The following is a 16,470-nucleotide window of genomic DNA, read 5'->3' on the forward strand; positions in this document are numbered from 1 at the left end:
TCCTGGCCGTGTCCATATGTTTTATACCTCTCCCACCCACCCCCCTTCCCATGCCCCCCCCCCCCAAAAGCCCTCGCCCTCTCAGATCTCTCGATGTCTCCATGTCTCTCGGTCCCTACTCTCAAATGTTGTGTTTGTGTCCTTCCCCCTCTCTCCCCATCTTGTCTGCCGCTCCCGATTTGTCGGTTTGTCTTTCTGTGTGATTAATGTTCGCTCCTCCACGAGCCTCGATCTTGTATCCAAAAAAAAACAAAAAAAAATCTCTGCAATAAATTCAGAAATTGACTGTCATGTTGCCTGAGCCTCATATCGAAATTGAAACGTTGGACAATAACTGACGGGATTGGGTTGCAATGATCCATTGGAGCTTCCACGAGTTCCGAATATTTCAGGTCCCTCATGGGCCTGGGCATGACCAAAGTGTGTTGTTCCATGTGTTGTTGTGTTGCCTGGGCATGTGTTCCATGTGTTGCCTGGGCACGCCATGTGTTGTTCCACCCAAAGAACACCAACTCAGCTCAATTCAGAGTGACCGCCAACCTGGAAGTGACGTGTACATCCGTATCCGGTTGTTAAATGTTGTCGAGGGTGAGGTCGAGATGTTGCAAACATCAAACCCATATCGTCACATGTCTGCAACAACGTGAACGTCTCTGCGCCACAAACCGACAGTAGGACCACTTTCATCCGTCGCTCGTCCAAGATACCATTCACCTTGAGGTAGAACTCCAAACGTTCAGCAATCGTCTTCCAATCACCTCCATGGGCGTTGAATTGATAGACGCGGTCATATGACGTCATCATGGATTACTTCGTGAAGACTGAAGAGGCAGGAAAACAAAGAAAAATCAGAGAATTTCACGAACTGGGTGAATACCAGGGGCAATTAAAGTTTCCTGCGAAGGTTTATCCTCATCGCCATGTGTTGTTCCACCCAAAGAACACCAACTCAGCTCAATGCAGAGTGACCGCCAACCTGGAAGTGACGTGTACATCCATATCCGGTTGTTAAATGTTGCCGAGGGTGAGGTCGAGATGTTGCAAACATCAAACCCATATCGTCACATGCCACCATGGACAACTTGCGCCCAGTTGCTCTAACTGGCCATTTCTCAAAAATTGCAGAACGGAATTCTACAAGGATTGTAGTTGGGACATCTTGTCGTTCATGCCATGGTCAACAACGCAATGCAGGAGTGTGCTTTTCAGTGCCAGGGATTGTGAGACTTGCAAGGATAGAGGGAACAATAAATGGAGCCAAACACTGGTAAAATCTTGAGGAGAACCTGCTTCAGAGGGCAAAAGATCTGAGACTGCAGCAAAGATTTACGTTCCAACAGGACAATGTGAATACTTTCTGGAGGCACTGCATATCGTTCACCGGCAATAAGATGTAAAACAAGCGTTATGCCTTGGTCCCCCGTCGTATCGGGGAAGTGATGTGAGTTGACAAAGTGGAAGACGCAGAAAACATGCCATGATATGATATTTCGCTCACAAGGTTCAGAAATACATGGAGGCGGCCATCTTGGATTTTGACGTGGCGACCCAATTTTCAATAGCGTTCTTCCTTATGCCTAGATACACCCACACACCAGATTAGAAGTTGGTACTTCGCTTATTTTTCAAGATATTTCGCTCACAAGGTTCAGACATACATGGCATGAGACATACATGGCGGCGGCCATCTTGGATTTTGACGTGGGTTGCATCCACACACCAAATTCGAATGCGGTCCTTCGCTTACCCACGCACGCACGTACGCACGTACGCACGCACGGAGGGGAAAACCATAGTCCCCCTTTCGCTCCGCGGTGCGACGGGGGACAATATTTGGGCCCATTGAGGAAGTAGTTGTAGTGGAGGTTTACAATGTGCTCCAGGATGCATGTCCCCCTGCTGGCACTGCATGAGAAGCTTGTCGATATCAAACCACCACGTTTACAAAACGTTAAACTTTTCCTGTTTAAATGAACCAACTTCGCCTGCATTGAATTTCCTATTGGAAAGACAAAGTTGTGGTGCTGTGCACACACAACTCGTTTGCCAAAAAGGTAGGCCACAACGCATGGTACAAACGAAAGCACTTTATTACAAGCTCGCACATCAGCACTCGGCGGGCTCGACCTTAGAGCCCGCATATATGTCCCGAGGCCACGCGTTGCCCCCGGGCGTGGCCGATCGGCCGAAAGGCGAGTCATGTATCTCAGTTCCACGCCCAGACGCTCGCGCCACCCACTGGTACGCGGAATTATTGATCATTGTGCCCGCCACACGCGCCCCCCCAGAATTCCCGCGCACCTGAAGGGTGAGCTTGCGGGGAAGCCAGATGACCCGGCCGAAACGCCCTCTGGCGATGCGTGCAGGGCTGGGGGGTAGCGGGACGGTGGGACTGGGGGGTGCCGGGGGTCTGATCGCCGGGGGGCGGCCTCGACGCGGAGGCAGAGCTGCTTGCGGTGGGTGGTCCAGATCGAGGTGGGCCGGCTTGAGGGGGTCCACGGAGATACGATCCGGGGCACCGCCGATGTCCACGGTAAAATGTTTGTCCCCGGTCTCCAGCACGTGGAAGGGGCCGTCGTACGGGGGCCGCAGTGGTGCCAGGTGGGCGTCGTGCCGGACGAAAACGTACTCCACCATGCGACGCTCCGGGGCGATGTGGGAGGACGGGCAACCGTGGTGTGCCGTCGGCACCGGGGTGAACCTCCTGGCGGCCTCCTGCAGGGTGGAGCGCTGTTGCGCCGCGGACCAACGAGCCGTGGAGTCGGGGATAAATTCGCCCGGCACCCGCAGCGGTTGTCCGAAGACCAGCTCCGCCGAGGACGCGCGCAGGTCGTCCTTGGGCGCCGTCCTGAAGCCCAGCAGGACCCAGGGGAGCCTGTCGGCCCAGCTGCCGTCGCGGAGGCTGGCCCGGAGCGCGGCCTTCATTGAGTGATGAAAGCGCACGCACAGGCCGTTGGCCTGGGGGTGGTAGGCCGTGGTGCGGTGCAGTTTGACGCCGAGCCCTTGCGCCACCGCTCCCCAGAGCTCCGAGGTGAACTGGGGGCCACGGTCAGACGAGATGTCCGAGGGGGCACCGGACCGGGCAACCCACGTGGTGATGAAGGCTTGCGCGATGTCAGCCGCAGCCGTCGCCGCCAATGGCATGGCCTCCGGCCACCGGGTGGTGCGGTCCACCATGGTGAGGAGGTGGGTGAACCCCCGCGAGGGGGGCAGAGGTCCCACGAAGTTGACGTGGTCGTACCGACGCTCTGGCACCGTAAATAGGGCCAACGGGGCCTGGGTGTGGCGGTGGACCTTTGCGTGCTGGCACGCGAGGCACGTCCTGGCCCAGTCGCGGATGTTCTTCGTGAGGCCATGCCAGACGAACTTCGCCGCGACGAGCTTCTGGGAGGCCTTCGTGCCCGGGTGGGACAGGCCGTGGATGGCGTCGGAAACCAGGGGCTGCCAGCCAGCAGGCACGATGGGGCGAGGCCGGCCGAGGGAGACGTCGCACAAGAGGGCCGTGCCCGCGACATCGAACGGCACCTTGGTGACGCGGAGGCCCGTGACGGTGGTCCACAAGGCCTGGATGTCGGGGTCGGCGGTCTGGACCTCCGCCATCCGGGCATAGTCGATCCCGAGGTGGACCGCGTGTGCGACGGACCGGGAAAGGCAATCCGCCACCGGGTTGTCTTTACCCGCGACGTGACGGATGTCCGTCGTGTACTCGGACATGGCAGAGAGGTGATGTTGCTGCCGGGCCGACCATGGCTCGGCGACATTGGCCATTGCAAACACAAGGGGCTTGTGATCGACGAAAGCTGTGAACGGGCGGCCCTCGAGCAGATGGCGGAGTGTCGGACCGCCAGGTGGAGCCCGAGCAGCTCGCGGTTGAAGGTGATGTAGCGGCGTTCGTGCGGGCGAAGCTGCCGGCTAAAAAACGCCAGCGGCTGCCAAGCACCACTCACCCACTGCTCGTGCACCGCACCCAATGCGTAGTCCGACGCGTCGGTGGTGAGGGCGATCGGTGCATCGGGCGCAGGGTGCGCCAGCATGGTGGCGTTGGCCAGGGCCAGCTTTTCGCCCGCAAACGCCGAGGCCATCGGCGCCGTCCAGGCGATGTCACTTTTGCCCGGCTTGCCCCGGAGGGCCTCATGCAGGGGGCGGAGGAGCTGGGCGACGTGGGGCACGAAACGGTGATAAAAATTCACCATGCCCAGGAATTCCTGGAGCCCCTTCATCGTGTGGGGGCGCGGGAAACTCCTGACCACCTCCACCTTGGCCGGCAAAGGGATGGCCCCGTGCCTGGTGATGCGGTGCCCCAAGAAGTCGATGGCGGTGACGCCGAAACGGCACTTCGCGGGGTTGATTATCAGGCCATGCTGGCCCAGGCGTTCGAAGAGCGTGCGGAGGTGGAGCAGGTGCTCCTCCCGGGACGCGCTCGTGACTAGGATGTCGTCCAGGTAGACGTAGATGAAAGGCAAGTCGTGCAAGACGCTGTCCATGAGCCACTGGAACGCCTGGGCCGCATTTTCAACCCAAAAGGCATCCGCAGGAACTCAAAGAGGCCGAAAGGTGTGATGACGGCCGTCTTTGGTACATCGTCCGGTCGTACGGGGACCTGGTGGTAGCCCCAGATGAGGTCCACCTTGGAGAAAACGGTCGTGTTTGCCAACCGGGCAGAAAAGTCTTGAATATGCGGGACCGGGTAGCGGTCGGGGGTGGTGGATTCGTTGAGCCGGCGGTAAGCACCGCACGGCCGCCATCCGCCGCCGGGCTTGGGCACAATGTGCAGAGGAGAGGCCCATGCGCTGTTGGAGCGCCGTACGATGCCCAGCCGCTCCAGCGTGGCGAATGCCGCTTTCGCCATGGCGAGCTTCGTGGGGTCGAGGCGGCGCGCCCGGGCATAGACCGGTGGGCCGACGGTGGGGATATGGTGCTCCACCCCGTGTTTGATGGCCACCGCTGAAAAGGTGGGCCGGGTGAGTGCCGGGAAACTGGCGAGGAGGCGGGTAAACTCGTCCGCTGCCAGAAGCGTACAGACTAACCTCGCCGGGACGGAACCACTCAGCAAGCCGCTTGGCAAGCCGCTCGGTGAGCCGCTCAGCGAGCTGCTCAACGAGCCGCTCAGCGAACAAGCGAGCGAGCTGAAGGTTTCGGCCTGGACGAGACGTCGACGCTTAACGTCCACCAACAGCCCATGCGCCCAAAGGAAGTCCGCACCGAGCAGGGCCATTGGCACGCTGGCGGTGACGAACGACCATTGGAAGCGCTGCCCTCCGAACCACAGTGAGAGGGAACACTTCCCAAATGTGCAGATGGGTGTTCCATTGGCGGCAAGCAAAGCGGGGCCCCGGCCCGCGGCTTGCTTGTCAGATGCGGAGGCAGGGAGGACGCTTACCTGCGCTCCCGTGTCGCACAGAAAACAATGACCAGACGAGGTGTCCGTGATGAACAGGAGGCTGCCGGAATGGCCGACGCTCATGGCCGCAAGTGAGCGCCGGCCCGGTTGTTTCCCGACCCGTCAAAAGAACACGGCGTGCGGCACGTTCTAGCCTTGCGGCCTAACCTGGCGTGATAGTAGCACCAGGTTTGAGGTGGTGGCGGCCACGTTGGCCGTGCCGGCGGCGGTGGTGGTGGTGGTGGTGGCGGCGGTAGTGGGCAGGGCGTAGCAGCGGCCACGAGGGAAGCAGGGGGCGCTGTAGCCTCCGCACCAGGATCCACTACGGCAGCACCGTACACCGACCGCTGTCGCAGGCCGCGAAAAATTTGTCGGCCTCTCCGGCCAGGGCGCGGGGTTCCATTATTTTTGAACCGGCCAGCGTGAGGCGCACCTGTACAGGTAGCTGGCGGACGGAAAGTGCTCGGAACAGGAAATCCGGGCGCTGGTCTCCGAGAAGGGACAGCATAAAATCCATCCAAACGGACGGTCGTGTGTCGCTGAGGGCGGGAAGGTCCAGGAGGCGGTCGGCGCGTTCGACCTCCATGAGCTCAAACGTGGCGAGGAGGAGACTTTTGAGCGCCGCGTACTTGTGGTCGCCTGGCGGGCGCCAAAGGATGGACACGACACGGGCGGCAGTGCCGGGCCCGAGGGCGGCGACCACATGGTAGTACATGGTCTCATCCGCCATGATGCCCCAGAGTTGGAATTGAGCTTCGGCCTGCACAAACCAAACGTCGGCTTGCGCTTCCCAGAACTCCGGGAGTTTGACAGCGACGGCGTTGGTAGCCTTGGCGCGTTCGGGGGTCAGCGACGGCTGAACCAGTCGGGGTCACCAGTGTGGTGCTGTGCACACACAACTCGTTTGCCAAAAAGGTAGGCCACAACGCGTGGTACAAACGAAAGCACTTTATTACAAGCTCGCACATCAGCACTCGGCGGGCTCAACCTTCGAGCCCGCATATATGTCCCGAGGCCACGCCTTGTCCTCGGGCGTGGCCGATCAGCCGAAAGGCGGGGCATGCATCTCAGTTCCATGCCCGGACGCTCGCACCACCCACTGGTGCGCGGAATTATTGATCATTGTGCCCGCCACAAAGTAATACATACATAAGCAGTGTAAGAAGAAGAGCAATTATAAAATGTTTATTCAACAACCAAACCTCGAAAGTTCCCACACAAACAACAACAGTCATGAACAAAGACAGCTGTACTCAGTGTTTAACCCTTCAAATGATACTGGAAACATTTAGTGCGTGTCAAACAAATCATTTTGCTGCATTTTAAACAGTAACTTGCATAAACAGGTAGGACAATGTCAAACGGTTCATTGCAGTTCCCGGCATGCTTTGCGGTAGTGTTCACTGTGTCGCAGAACATTCTACAACTACTAGCACGATGAGCCAAGTCCCTGAATATCCACTTGCACTGCGTACTCATTTCAGATTAGCACATGGAAAGTATATACATTAGTCAACTTCACCTATGATGCAGGTACAGGACATGATTTGCTCACCTTCCTTTTCAATGCAGGCCACAAGGCAAAGTAAGCAGTGTAATGGTTTCCACAGCTGTAAACAGTGTATACATCAATTGCAAACTTCTCAAAGGAATAGAAAACCCATTTTGTCATATGGTGTACCATGGTGTACCGTTTGAGCATTTGTCAATGTACAGGCTGTTTCAAGGTAAGGCAGGAAATACCTGGGTGATAAAACACCAGGATTGGGAACATTAAACACTCTTAAGACACGAGTAACACTCATCCATTTATACTGCAGCATCTTACCTGCTCAACAACTCAAACCGCTGTTGGAGCATCTTACCACATTCACACCACATTCCCACCACATCTCCCACCACTCGAAAAACCATGGAGACGTCATGGCAATGTCACAGAGCAGGAATGAATGAAAAAGAAGCTCACAACCACAACATATATGATATATGATATGTAAAAGGTTTCCTGTGGGTGGTCACAAGTCCCCAGTTTTACAGAGGTCACGTGATCACAAATAGTCTTACATGAGGTCACAATTTGCATTTGACAATTGGTGAGACTATGAACCACCGCACAATTATATTCAGTGATGTTCATAATTTACATGGAATCAGCTTCTAAATTATATCTGAAGTTTATAATTTTAAAAGTTAACACTGGGACAAAAGGAGACAAAATAGTCAAAGAAAAAGCACTTGATTAAATTTGAAATTCAAAGAAATGGACACTCGTCGTTCGTATGGAGATAGACCGTCTCCAAACCTTCATATTATATATATATACAGTATATATATATATATGTATGTGTATCTGTATCTGTATCTGTATCTCGTGTTGCAATGAATTCCTCAGCACAAATCACCATAAAACCAATATTGAGCATGTGAAGGAAAAACACCCAACCGAATAGTTTCCGCAACAAAAAAAAACGTTTTGTCATCAAGTGTGGAATGCTGGACTTATATTTTCATGAACACGGTAACTTAAATAAGCAGGTATTAGGAGTTGATCGAATGGATGAATAACAGGTGTGACGTAAACATGACAAAGAAAAGGAGAAACGGTCAGACGTCGGATGGACACCAAAAGAGAAACGGTCACACGTCGGGTGGACAATAAAGGAGAAAGTCAGACGTCGGATGGATAATAAAGGAGACAGTCAGAGGTCGGATGGACAATAAAGGAGAAACGGTCAGATGCCAGATGGACAATAAAGGAGAAACGGTCACACGTCGGATGGAGAAAAAGGAGAAAAGGTCACATGTCGGATGGACCAAAAGGAGAAACGGTCATATGTTGGATGGACAAAAAAGGAAACGGTCATATGTCGGATGGACAATAAAGGAGAAACGGTCACACGTCGGATAGCCAATGAAGGAGAAACGGTCACACGTCAGATATACATTAAAGGAGAAACGGTCACATGTTGGATGGACAAAAAGGAGACACGGTCACATGTTGGATGGACAATAAAGGAGAAACGGTCATATGTCGGATGGACAAAAAGGAGACACGGTCACATGTCAGATGGACAATAAAGGAGAAACGGTCATATGTCGGATGGACAAAAAGGAAAAACAGTCATATGTCGGATGGACTAAAAGGAGACACGGTCACATGTCGGATGGACAAAAAGGAAAAATAGTCATATGTCGGATGGACTAAAAGGAGAAACGGTCACACGTCGGATGGACAATAAAGGAGAATCGATCAGACGTCGGATGGACAATAAAGGAGAAACGGTCAGATGTCGGATGGACAATAAAGGAGAAACGGTCAGACGTCGGATGGACAATAAAGGAGAAACGGTCAGACTTTGGATGGACAATTAAGGAGAAACTGTCAGACGTCGGATGGATAATAAAGGAGAAACGGTCAGACGTCGGATGATGAGATGAGACATGATCAGATGAGATGATCAGATGAGAAAGAAACTCCTTCCAAACGGAAATTTGTTTCACCGCAACAGCATTTCCAGATTGTTGCATTTGCAGTCTGTGGGCCCAGAAGAATCCATATGTATTGTTCATTCTGTTCATATTGTAATTACAATGATCATATTCTCGTTTGCATCGATACCTTGCACAATGGTGATAGTTGCGAGTGAAATTTGATCACAACATTCTCACGCACCTTTGCAACGCAGGAAGTGGAATGAGTCAGTAAAGAAGAAGCGAAGAAGAATGAAGAAAGTGAATAAAGGAAGGTTAGCAAGGAAGACTGTTGGAAAATGTCTCCGGAACATAAAGTGCAAGAAGTGTGTCGTCACAATTTTATCCTGATTCACAACCTATAATCGGAGTACAATTAACCAGCAGAATAAAACTACATCCAGCAGACATTATAGCAAATAAATAGGAAATCATCAAATTAAGAGTGGATAACATTTAGCTGTAAAAGACGCTTCTTCAGCCATCTTGCTCCTGTGCATCTGATTTTTGAGAAGTGTAGGCTCTGGGGAAATAAAGAAAACACGAGAATGCAAAATCGTAATTTAATTTTGTTGTTTTGTTGCGTTCGTTATGCTTTAAAAAGGTAGAACGTTCACCGATCAGAACCCTATAGCAGTATAGCATCCGCCTGCATTGGATTAGCCCAAGTGTGCCCAGTTTGTCACTATGCGCCATTCTTCAATGTACGAGGACATGTTGAAAAGTAATCCCTCGAGTACTGTTTCTCCAAAACAGGTAACGATATTCGAATGAAGCAAACACAAATATTACACCGATCTTTATTCTACCATGATGCATATTTATTGATCAATATGATCATAACTGCAGTCCACACATTTCTGCCAACACCCAAAGGTTTTGTGATGCCACCACGATGAAACTTTCCATCTTGCCGACTTAACGAGACCATCACAGCGGCCTTCACATCATCGTCAGAAGAAAAATATTCTCCATGAAGGTGTTCCTCAAGTTTGGGGAAGAGAGAAAAATGTGACGGAGCCAAGTCGGGGTTGCGGCGGGATGTGTGTGTGTGTGTGTGCCTTTGATATGGTCTGGCACCCTGCTCTGCTCACCAAACTCTCCTCCTATGGTGTCCATGGAAATCTCCACGCATGGTCTGGCACCCTGCTCTGCTCACCAAACTCTCCTCCTATGGTGTCCATGGAAATCTCCACACATGCCTTTGATATGGTCTGGCACCCTGCTCTGCTCACCAAACTCTCCTCCTATGGTGTCCATGGAAATCTCCACGCATGGCTTGCGGACTTCCAATCTGATTTCAGCCAACGTGTGGCCCTGAATGGATTTCTCTAATTTCCCCCTTCCTGTTCAGGCTGGAGTAAAAGGCACCACCCCCGTTCAGGCACCACCACCGCCGCCGGTTATCGATGAAGTTCCGCCAAGGCAGTGTTCTGGGCCCTGTGTTTTTTCAGGTCTTCATTAATGATCTCTCCGACTCTGGGAAATCCTCTCCTGACAAATCTCAGTCTCACTTTGTCTCTCCGAAAAGACAGTCTGGACAACCCTCCCATCTACTTTCTGAACAATCATCTTAAAGAAGTTCTGTCACTCAAGGTTTTGGGTCTCACAATCTGCCATGATCTTTCCTGCGAAAACCACATTTCCAAGGTTGCCTCCAAAGCCAGTTGCCGACTGGGCATCCTCCGTCGTGCGAAGTTCTTTCTGGGCACACCTGAGCTCCTCACCACATACAAAGCTTTCATCTACAGCTCACTGCAATACTGCTCTCACCTCTGGGCTGGTGCTCCTGCCTCACACCGAGCTCGGCTTTACATGGTTGAAACCAAAGCATTCAGAATCATTGGAATCTCCTGCGATGAAGCTGATTCTGAGAGCCTTTCTCTCTCTCTCACCTCAGGCAGGTTTGTGGTCTTTGTCTTCTACCGACTCCTCTCTGGCCTAGCTCCCCCTGCTCTCTCTGGGCTCTGTCCCCCAACTATTCCTACAGGTCGCACAAGATCTGCCTGCAACCCTCTTATGGTTAAACTGCCAAAATCAAGACTCTTATTGTCCATCCGACGTGTGACCGTTTCACTTTTGGTGTCCATCCGACGTGTGACAGTTTCACCTTTATTGTCCATCCAACGTCTGACCGTTTCTCTTTTGTTGTCCATCCGACAGGTGACCGTTTCTCTTGGTCTTGATTTTGGCAGTTTAACCCATGTGTGGGGGGAGGGATGTGTGTGTGTGTGTGGGGGGGGGGGGAGGGATGTGTGTGTGTGGGTGTGTGTGTGGGTGTGTGTGTGTGTTTGGAAGGGTGTGCATGTGGGGGGAGGGGTGTGGGTGTGTGTGTGGGAGGGGGTAGGGGGGATGTGTGTGTGTGTGTGTGTGTGTGTGTGTGTGTGTGTGTGTGTGTCGGGGTTGTATCCAAGGGGGTTGTGTCAAAGCATGTCCAATGAAAGTGGGGTTGTATCACAAGTGGGGTTGTATGAAAAGTGGGGTTGTATCAACAGTGGGGTTGCATCAAAAGTGGGTTCGAGTAAACCGGTCATCACTGCCAGCAGTTTTAAAGTGGCAGTTCTAGTGGCAGTTCATGGCGGAACTTCATTTTGGGGGGGGGGGGGGGGGATACAAGATCGAGTCCCATGTAAGAGCTAACATTAATCACAAAAAACTTAAGCGGACACATAAAACATATAATAAAGGGAGCGGGAGACAAGATGGGGAGAGGTAAGCACATAAGTACAACAGTAGAGAACAGGGACATCAGGAGATTTGTGGGAGGGAGAGGGCTTGGGGGGAGGAGGCATGGGAAAGGGTGGGGGGTGGTGGGAGAGAGGTATAAAACACATGGACACTGCTAGGACATCAAGGAAAGAAGTTGGTATTTCAAAAAAGTGGATCTGGGGTGAATTAACGGGGGTAGAAGAGATCAAGATTTTGGATGGGGGAACATAAGAGATGGTGGTGAAAACCTGATTTAAAAACCTGGAGGGAGGAGTGGGATGGAAGAGAGTGGGGGAGTTTGTTCCAGAGGCGGGAGAAAAGAGAAATGAAGGAGTGAACGTGAGCAGAGAGTCTTGATTTTGGCAGTTTAACCATAAGAGGGTTGCAAGCAGATCTTGTGCGACCTGTAGGAATAGTTGGGGGACAGAGCCCAGAGAGAGCAGGGGGAGCTAGGCCAGAAAGGAGTCGGTAGAAGACAAAGACCACCAACCTGCCTGAGGTGAGAGAGAGAAAGGCTCTCAGAATCAGCTTCATCGCAGGAGATTCCAATGATTCTGAATGCTTTGGTTTCAACCATGTAAAGCCGAGCTCGGTGTGAGGCAGGAGCACCAGCCCAGAGGTGAGAGCAGTATTGCAGTGAGCTGTAGATGAAAGCTTTGTATGTGGTGAGGAGCTCAGGTGTGCCCAGAAAGAACTTCGCACGACGGAGGATGCCCAGTCGGCAACTGGCTTTGGAGGCAACCTTGGAAATGTGGTTTTCACAGGAAAGATCATGGCAGATAGTGAGACCCAAAACCTTGAGTGACAGAACTTCTTTAAGATGATTGTTCAGAAAGTAGATGGGAGGGTTGTCCAGACTGTCTTTTCGGAGAGACAAAGTGAGACTGAGATTTGTCAGGAGAGGATTTCCCAGAGTCGGAGAGATCATTAATGAAGACCTGAAAAAACACAGGGCCCAGAACACTGCCTTGGCGGAACTTCATCGATAACCGGCGGCGGTGGTGGTGCCTGAACGGGGGTGGTGCCTTTTACTCCAGCCTGAACAGGAAGGGGGAAATTAGAGAAATCCATTCAGGGCCACACGTTGGCTGAAATCAGATTGGAAGTCCGCAAGCCATGCGTGGAGATTTCCATGGACACCATAGGAGGAGAGTTTGGTGAGCAGAGCAGGGTGCCAGACCATATCAAAGGCATGTGATATGTCAAGGGAAACAGCTCTGATAACCTCTTTGACATTAAGAACCTCCATCCATTGTTGAGAGAGCAGAAACAGCATGTCCAGTGTAGAGTGACCTGGTATGAATCCAAATTGATGATCCGAGATCAAGCCATTGCAGAAGAGGAAAGATTTGATATCCAAAGCAATGATGGATTCCATGACCTTGCTGATGATTGGGAGCAGGCTGGTTGGTCTGTAGTTGTAAGGATCTGTTTTTGCACCTTTTTTGTGTAAAGCGGTAATGTTTGCTGATTTCCAAGCTGGTGGCAGATGACCTTGAGCAAAATATGGTAAAGAGAGCAGCTAGAGGGTGAGATAGAGCGGCAGAGCAGGATTTTAGGACCCGTGGGCTGATGCCGTCTGGTTCAGTTGCAGAGTGTGCGATATTGTAGGAATATTTGGGGGACAGAGGTGGGTACAGAGAGAGACGGGTTTGGGACACAAGATTTTGAGGCAAACACAGAGTTGAGGCATTCAGCTTTTTCATGTGCGGAGTCAACTGTGTATCCGTTTGAGGTAAGGGAGGAGATGGAGGGGGAACAAACACCAAAAACAGATTTGACCAGACGCCACCAGGATTTGGAAGAGGGAGACAGGATTTAGAGTTCAGTCTTGAGAGTAGAGAGATATTGTTTCCTGGCTCTCCTGAGGGTTGTCATTCTCTCAGGATCATCTTGACTAAAACAGCACTGAGACATCTAGTGCCAGAATCACAAATCTTCGCACTCCGTGGTGGGAAGAACTAATGTGTGGAATGCACGTTGTTTCATTTGAACACCTTTACCTGTTTTGGAGAAAAAGAATAGGAGGCATTATTTTTCAGCCCTTGTAGCATCTAAGTTTGTATTTCGTTAGTAAGAGGATGCTTGTTGGATTACTCAAAGGTAATGCATTATCCTTTTACCTGTCTAATCTGTTTATTTCCTCGCCCAGTTACGAACAGTTACGAACAGTTACAGAGATATTGTTTCCTGGCTCTCCTGAGGGTTGTCATTCTCTCAGGATCATCTTGACTAAACCGCTCTCAGGATACCGCTCCCGATGTTATATGTTTTATGTGTCGGTTTGTCTTTCTGTGTGATTAATGTTCGCTCTTTCACGAGCCTCGATCATGTATACAAAAAAAAAAAAAAAAAAAAAAAAAAAAAAAGTTACGAAAGGTGTCTTCACAGGAAATAAATAATCTGCTTTTCTTGAGGGGACATTAAGGCTAATCTTAGCATTGGCTTGTGAACATGAAAATCCCATGGTGCTCTCAGCTAGACCAATAGACTGAAAGAGCATCAAGCACATAAGAGATGAGGCGAATGGGAAAAATCAGCAATAGTCAATCATGCACAGACTAATAATTATCATCGCATACTAGGGACAGAGAGCAAACTTCTCACATCCATCAGCCAATGGCACACAAGGAGAATCAGAGAAGCAATGGACATATATTTACATCACATCCAAGAAAATGGACAACCCATTAGCGACATCTGGATCTCCCTGATAAAGAAACAGACACCTACTAACATAGGTATCGCCACATCGACGACAATGGACCAATGGACCATGATGAGCCAAACCACACTGGCCAATCAGCAACACACAATGAACAACCATTTGGGGGGTGTGTAGTTTTTTTCAACCCTGCTCCAATTCGTTCCAATTACTTCCACCTGTCAATGGGCGGAGCATGCTGCCCAAAACGTTGGGGCCTACTTTCCTTCATTTTCTTTTGCTTTGGAGTTATTATTTAAAGTATAAAGGATATAAATAGCTCTTCTAAGAGCCAACACATGGTGTAAACTGTAAAACCTTTTACTTTATTGTCATTCCTTCATGGAAACTGCACAGAGGTTTGGTTTGAATGTGCCATCTACGAACCTTCACCTTTCACGGGCCCATATCATCAACGTTTTTTTGCAATACGGACTGGAACATATCACCTTTTGGACAAATTGTTCAGGAAGTTCTCCAACTGTTTAGTTGTACAGAGGCATACCCCTTTCTCACAGGTAGGCTTACAAGTATTTTCAGCTTCTTTAAAAGTTTTTTTAAAGTCGTTTCATTTTACAATCCTTATCTGGGAGGCATGAAATATGTCCAGACCCCACGGATTTACTTCGTTACTCGAGGGTTCGACACTTACATGCCGAGCAACCTGGGGCAGATTACGTCTTTTTGAAAGTGCTGTATGATTTTTTAAAGCTAGGTGATTAAATTGTCCTCATACAAAAGGGGTCATCTCGTTATTACAGTCTCATAAAGGAAGGTACAGTGAGGTTTTCGCCAGTGGATACAAAGGGTTGAGGGATTGGGGAGATTTAGTTCATACAGTAGAGTCGTTATATCGGACTCACACCAGATTGGGGAGATTTCTGACCCCGGTAGAGTGAATTCCTCCGCCAGGCTGAACAGTTCAAGTTTTGTATCCCACTGATAGGTGGGATCTTCATCCGGACCATTCAGCCTTGTCACACCCAACTAGATGGTATTCATAGAATACTTACCCTGTGCAGTCAACTTGGTGTGAGCCAACTCTTCTATTTTTCAATGTTTCTTTTTTTTTTGATCCAATATGGCTACCAGACCACGTGAGCAATGACATCATGAATTTATATTCTCTAAATAATTGTTGCATAGATCATGCTCAATACATTTAAAACTGATCAGACTAAGCGTTGCCCCTGTCGAATTATGACGTCATAATTATGGCACCAATGACGTCATCGTTAACAACACCTATTCCCCATATGGAGTTATTTACAATGAGCCACGTTTCAATTTTTAAAATGCTGACACGGCACACACTTTACTTTACTGAAATGCAGACACAAATGTTATATGTTCGTCAAAAATCGGCAGAATTTCGCCAAATCTGTTTTGGCCGTGTGTTAATATACCTCAGCGATTGACAAATCTGAAATCAGAATTTTATTTGAGGTCAAAATGACACCGTGAGGTCGCTCCGTACTTTGCCTGTTCGTCATGTCGAGTGTGATAATTAATTCCATGCCAACTCTAGAAGACTCTACTTCTTCACACAATAACAACTTCTAGATTCCAGACCGTAAATCCAATCATCTTGAAATTTTGCAGACATGTTACACTTCATTACCTATACTATAATATAAAGTTTCACGTCGATCAATGAAGCAGTTCAAGAGTTATAAATTTTGAAATAATTTCGTTTAATTATTCATATCTGCCAAATCACGTCACCTATCGCAAATTCCAAAAGGTCATTTTAGTAGAATGATATGCTGAACACATCTTTGAAGTTTCCCCTCGATAGGATCAAAATTTATGGTGGAGCCAGGTTTTTTAAGTTTATGCTTAAAAACGTCATAATTCCGAAACCATGTGATGCATGACGTCATGCTCGCTGACTTTTTTGATTGTCATGGGTATGTGATACTGCCTGCAAAGGTTGGCCTCGATCTGCTCAGTCGTTTTGGAGAAAGTTGGATATTAGTGGTTTTTCAGGCTTCTCACTCAAAACAATATGGCGGCCGAACCACGTGACCTACGACGTCATTATAATTTTATTTCTGCATCAATTTATACCGAGAAGATGATCAGAAATTTCATCCTGATCGGATAAAGTTTTTTGGATATCGGATAAAGGATTCGACATCCTTGTCGAATTATGACGTCATAACGGCAGCACCTATGACGTCATCATTCACATATGTTATTCCGC

General features: G+C 50.0%; 1 protein-coding gene across 2 annotated transcripts in view; it reads right to left on the reverse strand.

Annotated features, from left to right (window-relative positions):
• Nucleotides 1–4,291: 4,291 nt before the first annotated feature.
• Nucleotides 4,292–16,470, reverse strand: part of LOC144892722 (sorting nexin-16-like) — a 78,517-nt gene continuing 66,338 nt past the window's right edge. Inside the window, exon 2 of one of the 2 annotated variants that reach the window (XM_078781039.1) lies at nucleotides 4,292–9,374. In XM_078781039.1, coding sequence (XP_078637165.1) covers nucleotides 4,427–5,464 — 1,038 coding nt within the window. In that variant the 5' untranslated portion in view covers nucleotides 5,465–9,374 and the 3' untranslated portion in view covers nucleotides 4,292–4,426. The remainder of the gene's footprint in view (nucleotides 9,375–16,470) is intronic. The other variant, XM_078781040.1, reaches the window with a different exon arrangement.

The sequence above is a fragment of the Myxine glutinosa genome, chromosome 6, assembly GCF_964187855.1.
Source record: "Myxine glutinosa chromosome 6, kmMyxGlut1.1, whole genome shotgun sequence".
Classification (NCBI taxonomy): domain Eukaryota; kingdom Metazoa; phylum Chordata; class Myxini; order Myxiniformes; family Myxinidae; genus Myxine; species Myxine glutinosa.